The sequence below is a fragment of the Hemiscyllium ocellatum genome, chromosome 9 (assembly GCF_020745735.1).
Source record: "Hemiscyllium ocellatum isolate sHemOce1 chromosome 9, sHemOce1.pat.X.cur, whole genome shotgun sequence".
Lineage (NCBI taxonomy): Eukaryota > Metazoa > Chordata > Chondrichthyes > Orectolobiformes > Hemiscylliidae > Hemiscyllium > Hemiscyllium ocellatum.
The window spans coordinates 90,918,913-90,933,514 of NC_083409.1; the positions used below are offsets into that span (position 1 = coordinate 90,918,913).

The 14,602-nt window shown below is 41.3% G+C and overlaps 1 protein-coding gene across 3 annotated transcripts in view; it reads right to left on the reverse strand.

The window, feature by feature from the left end:
• The window catches only part of LOC132818816 (putative ferric-chelate reductase 1), a 61,911-nt gene extending 47,743 nt beyond the window's left edge, over positions 1-14,168 (reverse strand). Inside the window, exons 1-2 of one of the 3 annotated variants that reach the window (XM_060829917.1) lie at positions 14,055-14,168; positions 3,032-3,233 (exon numbers count right to left, since the gene is read on the reverse strand). In XM_060829917.1, the coding sequence (XP_060685900.1) occupies positions 3,032-3,233; positions 14,055-14,153 (301 nt within the window). In that variant the 5' untranslated portion in view covers positions 14,154-14,168. Of the gene's footprint in view, positions 1-3,031; positions 3,234-9,171; positions 9,266-13,982 lie in introns of those variants that run through there. The other 2 variants (XM_060829919.1, XM_060829918.1) reach the window with 2 other exon arrangements.
• Positions 14,169-14,602: the final 434 nt, after the last annotated feature.

Below are 14,602 nucleotides of genomic sequence, written 5' to 3' on the forward strand. Positions count from 1 at the left end.
GCTGCCAGAGGAAGTAGTAGAGGCTGGTACAAGTGCAACATTTAAGAGGCATTTGGATGGGTATATGAATAGGAAGGGTTTGGAGGGATATGGGCCGGGAGCTGGTAGGTGGGACTAGATTGGATTGGGATATCTGGTCGGCATGGACGGGTTGGACTGAAGGATCTTTTTCCATGCTGTACATCTCTATGACTCCATGACATTTGTAATTCTGAGTTACCAGTTGAGTAGCATTACCAATACACTCCCATCTCCTAAACAGACTTGGAGTTATTTCTCTGGTGGCATATTGTCTCACTAAAGGGTTCCCTATTCAAATGAAAAATGTTAAAGTTATATTCAATGACAGTTTTGAAAATAACGACATTAGCAAAGAAGCAAAACAGCCATGCCTTAGGAATCTGTAATTTAACAGGCTTCATTGGACTATACAATCTCTATCATGGATTAGTCTGCACTCACTCAAAGATACTGAGCACTACAGCTAGGGATAATACAAACTGCAAATATAATTTAAGCTCATTCATCCAAAACTTTATTTTTCCCACAGGACATGGACATCACTGACTAGGCCAACAGTTATGATCCATCTGTCATTGCTCAGAGGGCAGTTAAGAGTCAACCATATCAATGTGGGTCTGGAGTCACATGTCGGCCAGACTAGGTAAGGATGGTAGTTTCCCTCCCAGAAGGACATTAGTGAACCAGATGGGTTTTCCTGACAATCAACAATGGTTTCCAGGTTATCAGTAGACTTTTAATTCCAGATTTTGTATTGAATTCAAGTTCCACCACCTGCCATTCCATGCTTCAAACTCAGCTGCCCAAAACATTACTTGGGTCTCTGGATTAATAGTTTAGTGATGATACCACTAGGCCATAATCTCCCTGTCACACTGAGTTAGAATGTGTAATTTCCTTTTCGATCATTAAAACCAAAGTTCCAAGAGTATAACACTTGCACTCTCTCATCAAATGAGGCACCAAACCGAGAGCTCACCCTTATCACTGCAGATGAATCATTCAAAGGGAGCACAAAATATCAAAAAGGATTGCAAAACCTTCTATAGGTATATACAATGGTAGAGTGTCATTGATGTGAATGTTGGTCTCTTGGAAGATGAAACCAGAGAGTTAATATTGGGAAAAAAAGATGCTGAATCAATATCAGTTTTCATGATGGAGGACAATAATATCATTCCTGTTGGAATGGGCTAGTCAGAGGCAAGAGATAATGTAAAACTTAGAACAATCAACATCAATAGGGAAAAGGTTCTAACCAAACTATTAGGATTGAGTTCAGACAAGTCCCCCAGGCCTGATGGCCTACATCCTAGGGTATTAAGGGAAGTGACAGCAGAGATAGTAGATCCATTGGTTATAATATTCCAAGATTCCCTGGACATGGGAAAGATTCCAGCGGATTAGAAAATGGCTAATATAACATCCTTATTCAAAAAAGTAGGGAGATAAATGTGAGAATTACAGACTAGTTAGTTTAACATCTGTTGCTGGTCAAGTGTTAGAATCAATTATTAGGGAAGCAATATCAGGACATTTGAAAAGTCAAAACACTATCCACTAGAGTCAGCATGGCGTTGTGAAAGGCAAATCATGTTTGACTGATTTACTAGAGTTTTTCAAAGATGTAATAAGTAAGATGGATAATGGGGACACTGTAGATGTAACTTATCTGGACTTCTGGAAGATGTTTGATATGGTTCCGTACAAAAGGTTAATTCACAAGGTTGAATCATACAGGATTGGGGTAATATATTAACCTGGATAGATGACTGACTGATGGACAGATGATAGAGAGTTTGGAAAATTTATATTTTCTGGATGGCAAGGTGTACCTTGTGGGGTGTCACAGAGTTTGGTCCTTGGACCCCAGCTACTTACAATCTACATTAAGGACTTGAATACAAGGATAGAAGGCTCTATAATCAACATGTGGACAACACAAAAATAGGCAGAACAGTAAATTGCAAAGAGGAAATAAGAACCTTACAAATGGACATAGATAGGTTAGGAGCATAGAACAAAATGTGGCAGATGAAATTTAATGTGGATAAGTGTGAGGTCATGCATTTGGGTCGAAAAAAATAGGAAGACGATCTATTACCTTAATGGGGAGAGACTTTGGGGTACTCCAGTGCAGAGGGATCTAGGAGTACTCGTTCATGAGTCACAGAAAACTAGCATGCAGGTACAGCACATAATAAAAAAGCAAATGGATTGTGGGATTTTATAACTAAAGAAATAAAATATAAAGGTAAGGAAATATTGCAACTATACAAGGCATTGGTGAGACCACACCAGGAGTATTGTGCACAGTTTTGGTCCCCTTATTTGAGGGAAGGTGTAGTGGCATTAGAGGCAGTTCAGAGGAGGTTCACTTGCTTGAGCATGGAGATGAGGGGTTTGTCATATGAAGACAGATTGAACAATTTAGGCCTTTACTGTATGGAATTTAGAAGAATGAGGGGAGATCAAATTAAAGTGTTCAAGATATTAAAAGGTTTGGATAAAGTAGCAATGGAGTGAATGCTTCTTCTTGTGGGGCATTCTAGGGCGACACATCATAGTCATAGGATATGGGGTAGCAAATTTAAAGCAGAGTTGAGGAGAAACTACATCTCCCAAAGGATTGTGAAGCTGTGGGATTTGCTACCCCAAAGTGCAGGAGGTGCTGGGACAGTGAGTAAATTTAAGGACGAGTTAGACAGATTTTAAAAAAAATTGGTAATAGGTTGAAAGGATATGGAGAGAAGGCAGGAAAATGGGAGTGAGGACCATATCAGCCATGATCGAATGGCAGAGCAGACCCGATTGGCTGAATAGCCTAATTTTGTTCCTCACTCTTATGAACATATGGGAGAATAAGCAAAAGCAGGTTTTGTATAATTTATATGAAAAAAATAGTGTTTTCGATACAATATCTGTTGTCTTATCAGATGTGCCACAGACAGAATTTGCTTGAAAAAATAGAGTTTCAACAACATATTTATTAAATTCACTAAAGTTATACCTTGGATTATATCCCCTGGGTTAAATCTGCTGCTATTTGCAATAATTTGATAAGGTGCATCTGTTGATTGTGCAGTATTTCCACCATGGCTGGGACGCATGCTAGCACAGGCACTCTCAACCTCCCCATTAGAATATCCCAGAACATACACTGGGAAGGTGGCAGCAATAGAGAACAACAGAAACCAAGTGTGTCTCCTCATCTGCAAAAGATAAAAACACCATCAACCATCATTGGCAGGATTTGTGGAACATTTGGCAACTAGCCAAGTTTAAATAAACAAAGCAGTCAAGTTTTAAAAGAAATGTCAGTAATAATAAACAATGTAAAAAGGTTGATAATTCAGGAATTTGTATTGATATAATGTCCTAAACAAAGGCCATAAAGAAAGGTACACGTCCTGGACTCACAAATGATGTATATTTTATTCACAAAGTGGTAAGCGAGATAAGCTTGGTCATGGAATTTTGAGTCAATCATTTTAGCATAGCCTCAGCAAATGCATTAGTGGAGTTCAAAAGACGTTTTGAGAATTTATGGCAAACAGGCAATAATGATCAGAACTGCTAGTGGCACCATATCCTGGGATTTTATAGTTTTAAATGAACCTAATGCCTTCAAAATGCCATTCCAATAGGGAAATTCTCCAGGAAATTCAAGGCTAACTGAAAAAAATAGTTTGCTTATTCAGGATAGGAGTACATAACTTATTGTTTAAACGACAGTAGCATGCACGTTGCTCAGAATGATGCTTCCTTGCTTAAGAGTTTGTTGAATAAGTAGATATACACAAGATACAGTATTTTACATTAAACATGCCACATCGACTTTCATCTTTACAATATTTTTGTCTAGATGAAATATATAGAGTCATACAGTCATAGAGATGTACAACACCGTGGGCGGCACGGTGGCACAGTGGTTAGCACTGCTGCCTCACAGCGCCTGAGACCCGGGTTCAATTCCTGACTCAGGCGACTGACTGTGTGGAGTTTGCACGTTCTCCCCGTGTCTGCGTGGGTTTCCTTCGGGTGCTCCGGTTTCCTCCCACAGTCCAAAGATGTGCGGGTCAGGTGAATTGGCCATGCTAAATTGCCCGTAGTGTTAGGTAAGGGGTAAATGTAGGGGTATGGGTTGGTTGCGCTTTGGCGGGTCGGTGTGGACTTGTTGGGCCGAAGGGCCTGTTTCCACACTGTAAGTCTAGTCTAATCTAAAACATGGAAACAGACCCTTCTGTCCAACCCGTCCATGCCGACCAGATATCCCAACCCAATCTAGTCCCACCTGCCAGCACCCAGCCCATATCCATCCAAACCTTTCCTATTCATATACCCATCCAAATGCCTCTTTAATGTTGCAATTGTACCAGCCTCCACCACATCCTCTGGCAGCTCATTCCATACATGTACCACCCTCTGCTTGAAAAGGTTGCCTCAGGTCTCTTATATTTTTCCCCTCTCACCCTAAACCTATGCCCTCTGGTTCTGGACTCCCCCATCCCAGGGAAAAGACTTTGCTTGTTTATCCTATTCATGCCCCTCATGATTTTGTAAACTTCTATAAGGTCACCCCTCAGCCTCCAACGCTCCAGGGAAAACAGCCCCAGCCTGTTTAGCTCTCCCTGTAGCTCAAATCCTCCAACCCTGGCAACATCCTTGTAAATCTTTTCTGAACCCTTTCAAGTTTCACAACATCTTTCCGTTAGGAAGGAGGCCAGAATTGCAAGCAATATTCCAACAGTGGCCTAACCAATTTCCTGTACAGCCGCAACATGACCTCCCAACTCCTGTACTCAATACTCTGACCAAGAAAGGAAAGCATACCAAATGCCTTCTTCACTATTGTGTGTACCTGCAACTCCATTTTCAAGGAGCTATGAACCTGCACTCTAAAGTCTCTATGTTCAGCAACATTCCCAAGGACCTTACCATTAAGTGTATAAGTCCTGCTAAGATTGGCTTTCTCAAAATGCAACACCTCACATATAAATAAGATTGGCCATTAATTTACTTCAGCCAAACTCTAGACTTCAGAGTCATCGAGTCATACAGCATGTAAACAGGGCCTTTGGTCCAACATGTCCACGCAAACCATGTTTCTGAAACTAAACTAGTCCCATTTGCCAGCATTTGGCCCATATCCCTTGAAACCTTTCCTATCTATGTATCTTTTAAATGTTGTAATTATGCTCCTCTCTACCACTTTCTCTGGCAGGTTCTTCCATACATTTATCACCTTCTGTGTAAAAACATTGCTCCTCAGATCCCTTTTAAATCTTTCCTCTCTCACTTTAAAACCATGCCCTCTAGTTTTGGACTTCCTCATCCTGAGGAAATGGCTTTGGCTAAACATCATATCTATGCCCCTCATAATTTTATAAACCTCTATAAGGTCATTCCTCAGCCTTCTATGATCCAGGAAGAGGCCTAGTCCAGGAAAAGTTTCAACTCCTTAAAACTCAAAGTTGAAAATATTTTTTGCACCATTAACAGTTTACTAACATACTTCCTATAATAGGGTAACCAGAATTACATGCAGTACTCCAATGTGGCTTATCAATGTTTTGTACAGCTATAACATAACATCCCAACTCATGTACTCAGTGCTCTGACTGATGAAGGCAAGCTTGGCAAATGTCTTCTTCACCACCCTGTTTACTTGTGATAACACTTTCAAATAACTATGTCCCTGCACCCCTAGACCTCTCTGTTCAACAATACTCCCCAGGGCTTTAATGTTAACTGTGTAAATCCTGCCCAGGTTTGTTTTACCAAAATGCAATGATGTGGAGGTGCTGGTGTTGGACTGGGTGGACATGGTCAGAAGTCACACCACACCAGGTTATAGTCCAACAGGTTTACCAGCTTTTGGAGCAAAGCCTCTTCATCAGGTGAACTGAGAGAGAAAAACACACAGGCACAGATTTTATAGGCAAAGGGATCAAGGGCAGAGAGATCAAAAGGTCAGACAAATCGTGTCAGTGGAGTGTCAAATAATAAGTTGCTGCAAGTGATCAAAAGTGTCAGCCATATCTATGCCAAGTTGGTGCATCGCTTCTAAAGGTGGCTTGCAGTTTGTTGACAATATGACTTTGATAAATAACAAGGTAATGATGGCACTTGTCATATTTGCTTTATCCACAACTAAGCCTCTCTTGGACTCTTCATGTGGACGCATTGGAAACAAAGGCCCAACAACGTCTCTTCTTCCTCAGGCAGCGGAGGAAATTTGGCATGATGACGAACACCCTTGCCAACTTTTATAGGTACGCCATCGAGAGCTTTCTGTCTGGATGTATCACTACCTGGTATGGCAACTGTACCATTCAAGGTAGGAGAGTGGTGAACTCGACCCGAACAATCACAAAAGCCAACCTCCTATCTATAGAATCCATCTATCAGGCCCGCTGTCAAGAAAAGGCCACCAACATTCTCAAAGATCCATCCCACCCTGGCAATGATTTTCTACAACCTCAACCAACAGGGAGAATGTATAGAAGCCTGAACACACGCATCAGTCAGTTTTGAAACAGTTTTTACTCTATTATTGTTAAAATACTGAATGGATTTGCAAACTCTTAACGTTCGCCTGTACCTGTGTTTTTGTTTATGCCACTGTTTACCTATTATTTACTTATCTATGCTACTTAACTCTGTGATCTGCCTGTATTGCTCATAAGACAAAGCTTTTCACTGTGACTGGGTACACGTGACAATAAATTCAATTCAATCTTTAAATCAGTGCTTCCCAATTTTTTTCCCCTAGTGTGACTCCATTTTGTGTCTTGAATGTCATCTGTGAGAACTGAGTGAACAGGGGCCTGTTAGAGCAGAGCACAGCTGCTGTAACTTGGCCCAAACTCCATGACAGCCATTCCTCCTCAGATTGTCAGGCCCAAAAAGTTTAGCTTGCAAGCTCCCCTTGGAGATTTGATCCTGATTTTGGAAAGCCCTGCTTCAGATTATGGGTTAGGTGCTAACTGGGTTGTAAACTTGATTTGGCACTTCGCTTGAGAACTAATCACACGATGTTCCTATTTGAAAATGCTTTTGCATTTACCTCGGAAAAGCTAGGATCCTGTAGCTGAGTACTTCATATTATGTTATAAGCCTGCCACGTAATTTAAAAAATGCTTTAAAGTTTTAAACCAACTTATTCAAACACATTATGACACACCACCAGAGTAGGCAGTCCTCCTCAACCTCCTAATCCTGAAGGGTCACACCTGACACGTTGACTTCTCTCCCTCCTGATGCTGACTGGCTTGCTGTGTTCTTCCAGCCTCCTGCTTGTCTACCTCATAGTCCAGAAGCAGGAACATTACCACTGTACCACAATACCCTCCTAAGCATTTCACAATCTCAAACCAGCAGGTTTATGAGGTAGGACAAGCCAAACGAGGAAATCAAGATGGGGGAGGAATTAAAAAGGTAAGATGAAGCAACTGATGATTTTGTGGACACTCCCTAATATTGTATTGAAATCTAATTGACAATCCTTTTGTTTTCAAAAGAGATATGACTCCCCAGATATGTATCAGGTCGATTTCGTCAGAATTTAGATTTGAATTGCATTAATTGAAATTGATGTCACACCTCATCCAAAACTAAAGAACGCATACAAAATGCAAACCAAAGGCTTGGGGCAATTCTCACAGAGTACGTTGTCATAAATTCAGCTCAGCACCTACAGCTTTCAACCCATTCTGTGGCTCAGAGGCAAGAAAGGAGAGTTTTCGTAGAATGTTTCAAATTACAGCCGAGGAGGTTGCTTTATTGTTCTTATTGTTCACCCTCTCTTTCCGCAGACCTTTTTATATTGCTAGCATTCAAATATTTAACCTAAGCCTTTTAAATCACAGAACCATTATGAAATTATGTTTCAGAGCAACTACGCTGATAGATCTCATGATCCAATTGCCCTCAGTGGAAGAATTTTCCTTCTCCCTCTCCTCGTTCAGGTTTGGCTGTTTGTTCTGCACTGAACATGTGTTGCTGGAAAAGCGCAGCAGGTCAGGCATCCAAGGAGCAGGAGAATCGACGTTTTGGGCATGAGCCCTTCTTCAGCTCCTGTTTGTTCTGCACTTGGCTACAGACGCAAACAATCTTGCATTGTATATCCCAGGAGGAACACTCAGGTTTCACTCACCGTCCTTTCCTCAACTAGGGCACAGCCCTCGCCCAGCTCAGTGCTGCTTAGAGTTCTGTCAGAGAAATAAAAACAGGGGGGGAAAAGTCCCAGCATGATCTTCCCACACTCCCTCTTTCCCTCTCTCCTCAACCTGTCCCTGAGTTTCACTCTGAATCCTGGTAAATCCCATTCTGAAATCCCTCTTTCCACTCAAGCTCAGGCACTGATTCCCATCCTCCCATTATCCCCCTCAGACTCTCCTCAATTCCCACAGACCATTGACTCCCCATCAAGCTCAGACAAGGCCACCCACTCTCACCCCACCGTGTGGTGACTGCTCCCGGGGGTGGAGTGGGGAGTTTATGTTTCTGTGGCTATCACAAAAGGAAAAGTTGAATCAACTTGTTCGGTTAACAAACCCTCAGGGGCAGGAGGGACTTGAATCTGAAACCTTTAAGCCCAGAGCCGGGGTGGGGAGTGGGGAGGTGGTGGGAGGGGGGTGGGTGGTGGTGGTGTTGGACCTCTAGGGTATAAGACACCCCCCTTTGGAAGTTTGGAAGCAGCGCTCGACCCAGCTGTCACAGAGAGCGAAGATTTTAATCACTGCCGTTGAGATATCAGGAAATCCACAGATATTGGGACAAACACTCAATAACTTCCAGCTTCGACATATAATTCTTACTTTTAACAAAAAAAATGTAAGTAATCTAATCTAATCTACACGATTCATAAATGTACATAGAGCCACTATAATTAGGATGTGTCTTAAGTAAATCATTAAATACAGGCAAGAAACCAACAGTGCTGAATTGTTACACGATTGAAATGTCAGGGGTAGAGGGGATGGGTCTGGGTGGTTTACTCTTCGGGAGGAGGGTCGACCTGTGAAGATAAGGGTTCAAATAAAAGCCAGAATTGATGCAGTAAAGAATTCAGCTGCCCCCCATGGTTCACCCATACAGCAGCGGAAGAAATCCCATGTGGATTTGGATTAGGAGCTCTGTACTCACCCTCACTGAAGCAGCGGCGCCAAAGACTAAGAGGAGAAGCCCGCAGCCAGACTTCATGTCAATTCAAACCCGGAGTCCCCGCCTCTTCCCAATGACGGCAATCATTCTTGTTCCTCAAATAAAACAAAAACAATTCGCCCTCTCAGCCCGTTCGACGTTCTGGGAACCAGCTGGCTGATTGTATCAAATTCTTGTGCAATGTTTCGCGTCGCCCAGTTGCTTGTTCCCGGTGGCATCCTTTCTCGGCTTCCAAGAAGTGAACAAGTCCAGACGAGAGGCAGTAGGAATTCCACAATTGTAAAATAACTCAGGATATGAGGAGTCGCAACTTACGGTTGCAGCCTCCGAAGATGGTTGAGCTGCTGTTCTAGACAATTATTAGGTTACTTCACGAAATTCACAGACGTAAAATCATAGAACGAGATCCCTGGACTCTCTGTGCACCAGTGACTCTGATAGAGAATTAATTACCCCCTTCCCCAAAACTCATTAGTTCAGCATTGTTTTCTTTTATCCAGGTGCTTTCCCAGTTTTCACTCAGAGGGTTGTGGAAATGCATTACCAAGGAAGGTAGTGGATGCTGGAAACCTTTCAAACTTTAAAGAAAACTATTTGGCTGAGCACTTAAAATATCATAACATTCAAGGATTTATGGGACAAGTTCAGGAAATTGGGAATAGTGCACCTTCAGTGGTAGTTATTGTGGTGCAGACTGGATTGGCCAAAGGGCATTTTCTGCAGTGTAAGATGCTATGACTCTAGCCTGTAATTCCCTTTCCAAGTTTTTTTTTGGACAGCATCTCTAATTGTGGAAACAGGCGCTTCAGCCCAGCAAGTCCATGTTGACCCTCCGAAGAGTAAACCACCCAGACCCATTCCCTCTACCCTATATTTACCCCTGACCATTGCACCTAATCTACATGTCTCTGAACACTATGGATAACTTAGCATGACCAACTCATCTGACCTGCACATCTTTGGACTGTGGGAGGAAACTGGAGCACCCAGAGGGGACCCATCTGGACCCAGGGAGAATATGCAAACTCCCAAGACTGGAATCGAACCCAGGTCTCTGGTGCTTTGAGGCAGCAGTGCTAACCATTGAGCCACCATGCCACCCTATTATTGGCCTTGCTTCTTCTATACTCTTAAATGCATTCCAGATCACAATCCAAAAGTATGTCTTTCTCACAGTTGAATTTGCAATTCACTTTATATCTGAAGTGAAAGGCAAGGAATACTATGGTGAATAACTCGCCTCCTCACTCACCAAAGCCTGTTTACAAGGCACACTTTCAGAGTGTGATGGGTGCAACTCCACACATTCCAGGACAAAGCAACCCACTTGATTGGGTGCCACATCCGTTCCCTCCATTACCAATGCTCAGTAGCAGCAGTCTCATCTACCAGATGCAATATCTCACCTGAAACAACACCTTCCAAATCTTTGACCTCTATCAGCTAGAAGGACACGGGCAGTAGATACAAGGGAATGTCACCACCTGCAAGCTCTTTTCCAAGCAACTCACCGTCCTGACTTAGAAATATATTGTCGTTCTATAATGTCATGGGTCAAAATCCTGGAACCCTTTTCCTGCCAAATGTGGATGTACATATAGCAAATGGCGTAGTTCAAAATATCAGTTCCCCACCACTTTCTCAAAGGCACCTAAGGAGTGGCAATAAATGATGGTACAGCCAGTAATGCCGTTGCCTCATTAAGAAGTTTAAAAATAATCTGTGGTGTCTGGTCCTGGAACTTTCTGCCAATGGGAACATTTTCTGTCTACTCTTTTTTAGACTGCTCATGACTTTGATCAGGTCTGTCAAACTCTCTATCCCTCTGAGAACAAGCGTAGTTTGTCTCATCTACTTGCCTAACTGAAGTCCCTCAACTCTGGAATCATTATCATGAATTTCTTCAGCACCCTCTCAAAAATGTCTTCACATCCTTTCTGCAGAGTGAAACAATTCTTGACAAATGTTTGCTGGATGCCTTTATGTATGAAGATTGGGATTCCATATGCCTTAAGAATTGCTTTCTGAACTAACTTCTCACCTTCAACAATTTATGCAAATGTATTCCAGGACAAACTGATATTGTACTTTCTCACTAGGAATTATGTTCTTTATTTTACATAGCCTCTCCTCATTAATCATAGAATCACCACAGTGCAGAAACAGGCCTTTCAGCCCAACAGGTCCACACTGACTCTCCGAAGAGTAAACCACTCAGACCCATTCTCCTACCCTATTACTCTACATATACCTTGACTGATGCACCTAACCTACACATCTCTGAACACTATGGGCAATTTAGCATGGCCAATTCATCTGACCTGCACATCTTTGGACTGTGGGAGGAAACCAAAGTACCCAGAGGAAACCCACCCAGATACAGGGAGAACATGCAAACTCCACACAGACAGTCACCTGAGGCTCAAATCAAACCTGAGTTCCTGGTGCTATGAGGCAGCAGTGCTAACTACTGAGACACCGTGCCACCCTTTCTTCCAAATTTACTCACTTCCCTGCTTTAAGTTTCATTTGACTTATGACTGTCCATTTCATCAGCCCATGCCCTCTTGAAATCTATTACTATCCCCACCATCCTGCCTTAAACTACATAATTGTTTCTTCACCCTTGATTGATCAAGATCCTGGAACTCCCACACTAACAGCACCATAGACACACTATTCCACATGGACTGCAATGATTCATGAAGCCTTCTCAAGGGCAACTAGAGATAGGCAGCAAATACTGGCCTTACCTACAAAACTTACATCCCAAGGCCTTACCTACAAAACTTACATCCCATGCTCAGTTTGTTCTGTGGCCATTCAGCAGCACCTTTGAACCTGGCACCAGAGACAAAACACATCATCCTGGATTTGCAGTTAAGTACACAGATAGACCCCGAAGTGGAAAATCTCTGATCTCTCAAAGTTCTTCCTGCGACCGCCTCACCCCACCCCCCCAGCGGCTCTAAGCTTCATGCAGTATACCCACCTGGACTTGACAACAGAATTAAATAACAAGAGCTGTTGTCATATAATTTACAACGTGTTTTTAAATATGTAATTCAGGTAAGGATGTTTCTTTTCTGTGGAAACTTAGAAAGTTTTTCTTGCTTTCGTTTTGTATGCTTTTATCAATAGGATTATTTAGGATGGAAATGAAGAGTTATGAATGGTTGGAATCCTTCTTCATTGCTGAGTATATTCAAGGCTTTGACAGTTTTGATCGCACAGTGAATCTAGTGATATGGAGATCAGGTAGGGAAGTGGATTTGAGATGGAGGATCAGCCTAACCCCATGCTGACTGGCTTTATAGAGGAAGAGAAACATTTACTCTGCTCCTGACTATATTTAGTTTGTTCTTATCTTCTTAGAGATAGATGATGGAATTTTCTTCTGAGTTGATCTTTAACAGGAGATTTTTCATTAGGAATAAGCTATTTAATTGGAAATGAAAGTCAAGTTGGTGTAAGATTTCAAAAAGGAATTCTATGGATGAAAAAAAAACAAAATCTAATTAAACCAGATCAACGCATTTTAACTCAAGATTCTATCTATTCCAATCTTCCTAATCTTACAAAATACAATATTCTAAAGCTACAGAATTTGGATAGATTTAGGAAGGAGGAAACTATCCCATTTGAGTTGTGTACATTATAAAGCTGACTAATTGAATTGACAACTTCTCAACTCCTGTCATCACAGTGACTAAGCAAAAATGTGGAAGGTAATCATACCATTTGAATTGTTCACAATGTTCAAAAGCTTTCCTCTTAGGTTCTTGATGATGTAAACAGGGCTAATTGATCCAAAAATTACATAATGGAATGAAAGTATAGAATCTTAATCATCTTGAAATATCCCTGTTGGTATTTAAGCACACATATTGAATAATTTACCATCTATGTTGTACTATTCTGATTTTAATTATAGGTATTGCATATCAACATTCCAGAATTTAATTTGAACACACATCTAGTTTTATAAAAGATCAAGACAATCAAGTTTCTATGTCAGTCATTTTTGCTAACTTAGTTTTGATGAATCTGACGTGTTATCATTTGGCACTTTGATCATTTGGCAAAATGACTGCCCCACTCCAGAGATTTCAATTTGGGCTGACAATTAATTCTGGAACTTATGACACTCAGACTGTTTAGCCAAGGGGCAATTTTTAAACTTGGATTCATTTACTGAGGTAAACAGATGTCAAAGCATTAATGAAAACATGGAGAATATCTCCTATATCTTGGTCAACGCAGTTAATTCAAACAATGCTAACAAAAATGCATCAACCAGCAACTTATTGTCAAATGGAATATTTTGTGTTTACTCATTTTCTGAACATGAGAATTGATTGTCAGGATTCATTAGAACAAGCACTGCACTTCAAACAGAATCTATTTGTTGCAAAACATTTTGCAATACCCCAAGAGTTTAGTAAGGCAGTATATATTTGTAAGTTCTTTACTATTCCCTAGATGAGGTTCACAGTTAACTATAAATGAGTAAATTCGATTGTAGTACCTTGTGTATTCAAATAGACTGGATTCATTCTGAACTGTTTTGTGCTGTCATTTTTCTGTATAGGTAGTTCTCCTAAAATGCTATAGTTGCGTTCCAGCAAAACCTCGCTTAGTAAAAAAACACTTAATAGAAAGAATGGTGCCTACAGGAAAAGTGTGCTTAGGATCAGACCAGCAAAGTATAACACTCACGATCACTCAAATATCACCCAAATGTCTAATACAAAATATAGCACAGACAGAAGGAAGGTATAAATCATATTTACCAACAAAAGTGTATTTAAGTGATCTGTATCACATATTCCTTCCTTACGCTCAAAACGCTTTGTGATATCTACCTCTTCTTCCAGTGTTATGGCTTTTCTTTTGCATTCACCACCTGCAATTTTATCACCAGGACGTCTCTTGCTAACATTCTTTTCACTACGCCCTTCCATTTTTTTCAAGAAATGTAATCTATGAGTAGTGTACCGTTCACAGGAAGCTGCTAAATGTATTTCTCTCAGAAAGCTTCTCTCTGTGCAGCACCTCTCACAGAAAGCTGCTCTGTCGGCAACTGGCATCGGTGCATGCGCAGAACGGCACGGAGAATCTGGCGCAGACATCGGTGCATGCGCAGAACAAAGCGCGCATACCGATCCTCACTGGAATCGCGCTCTTGTGAACAGAGGTGAGCATTCTCAAAACTCTTCTTCCTTAATTCCTCAGCAACATTTTGAGCAAATCGCACTGCTGGAATGCGTGTTATCTGAGAACTACCTGTACTTGTTTTAATTTTAATGTACAGAAAGCATTCAGAAAAGATATAACAAGGTTGTTTATCAGAACTTTACTTTTCGGGTTATGAGGTTAATATACCTAATTTGCATTCTGATCTCTCAAGAGA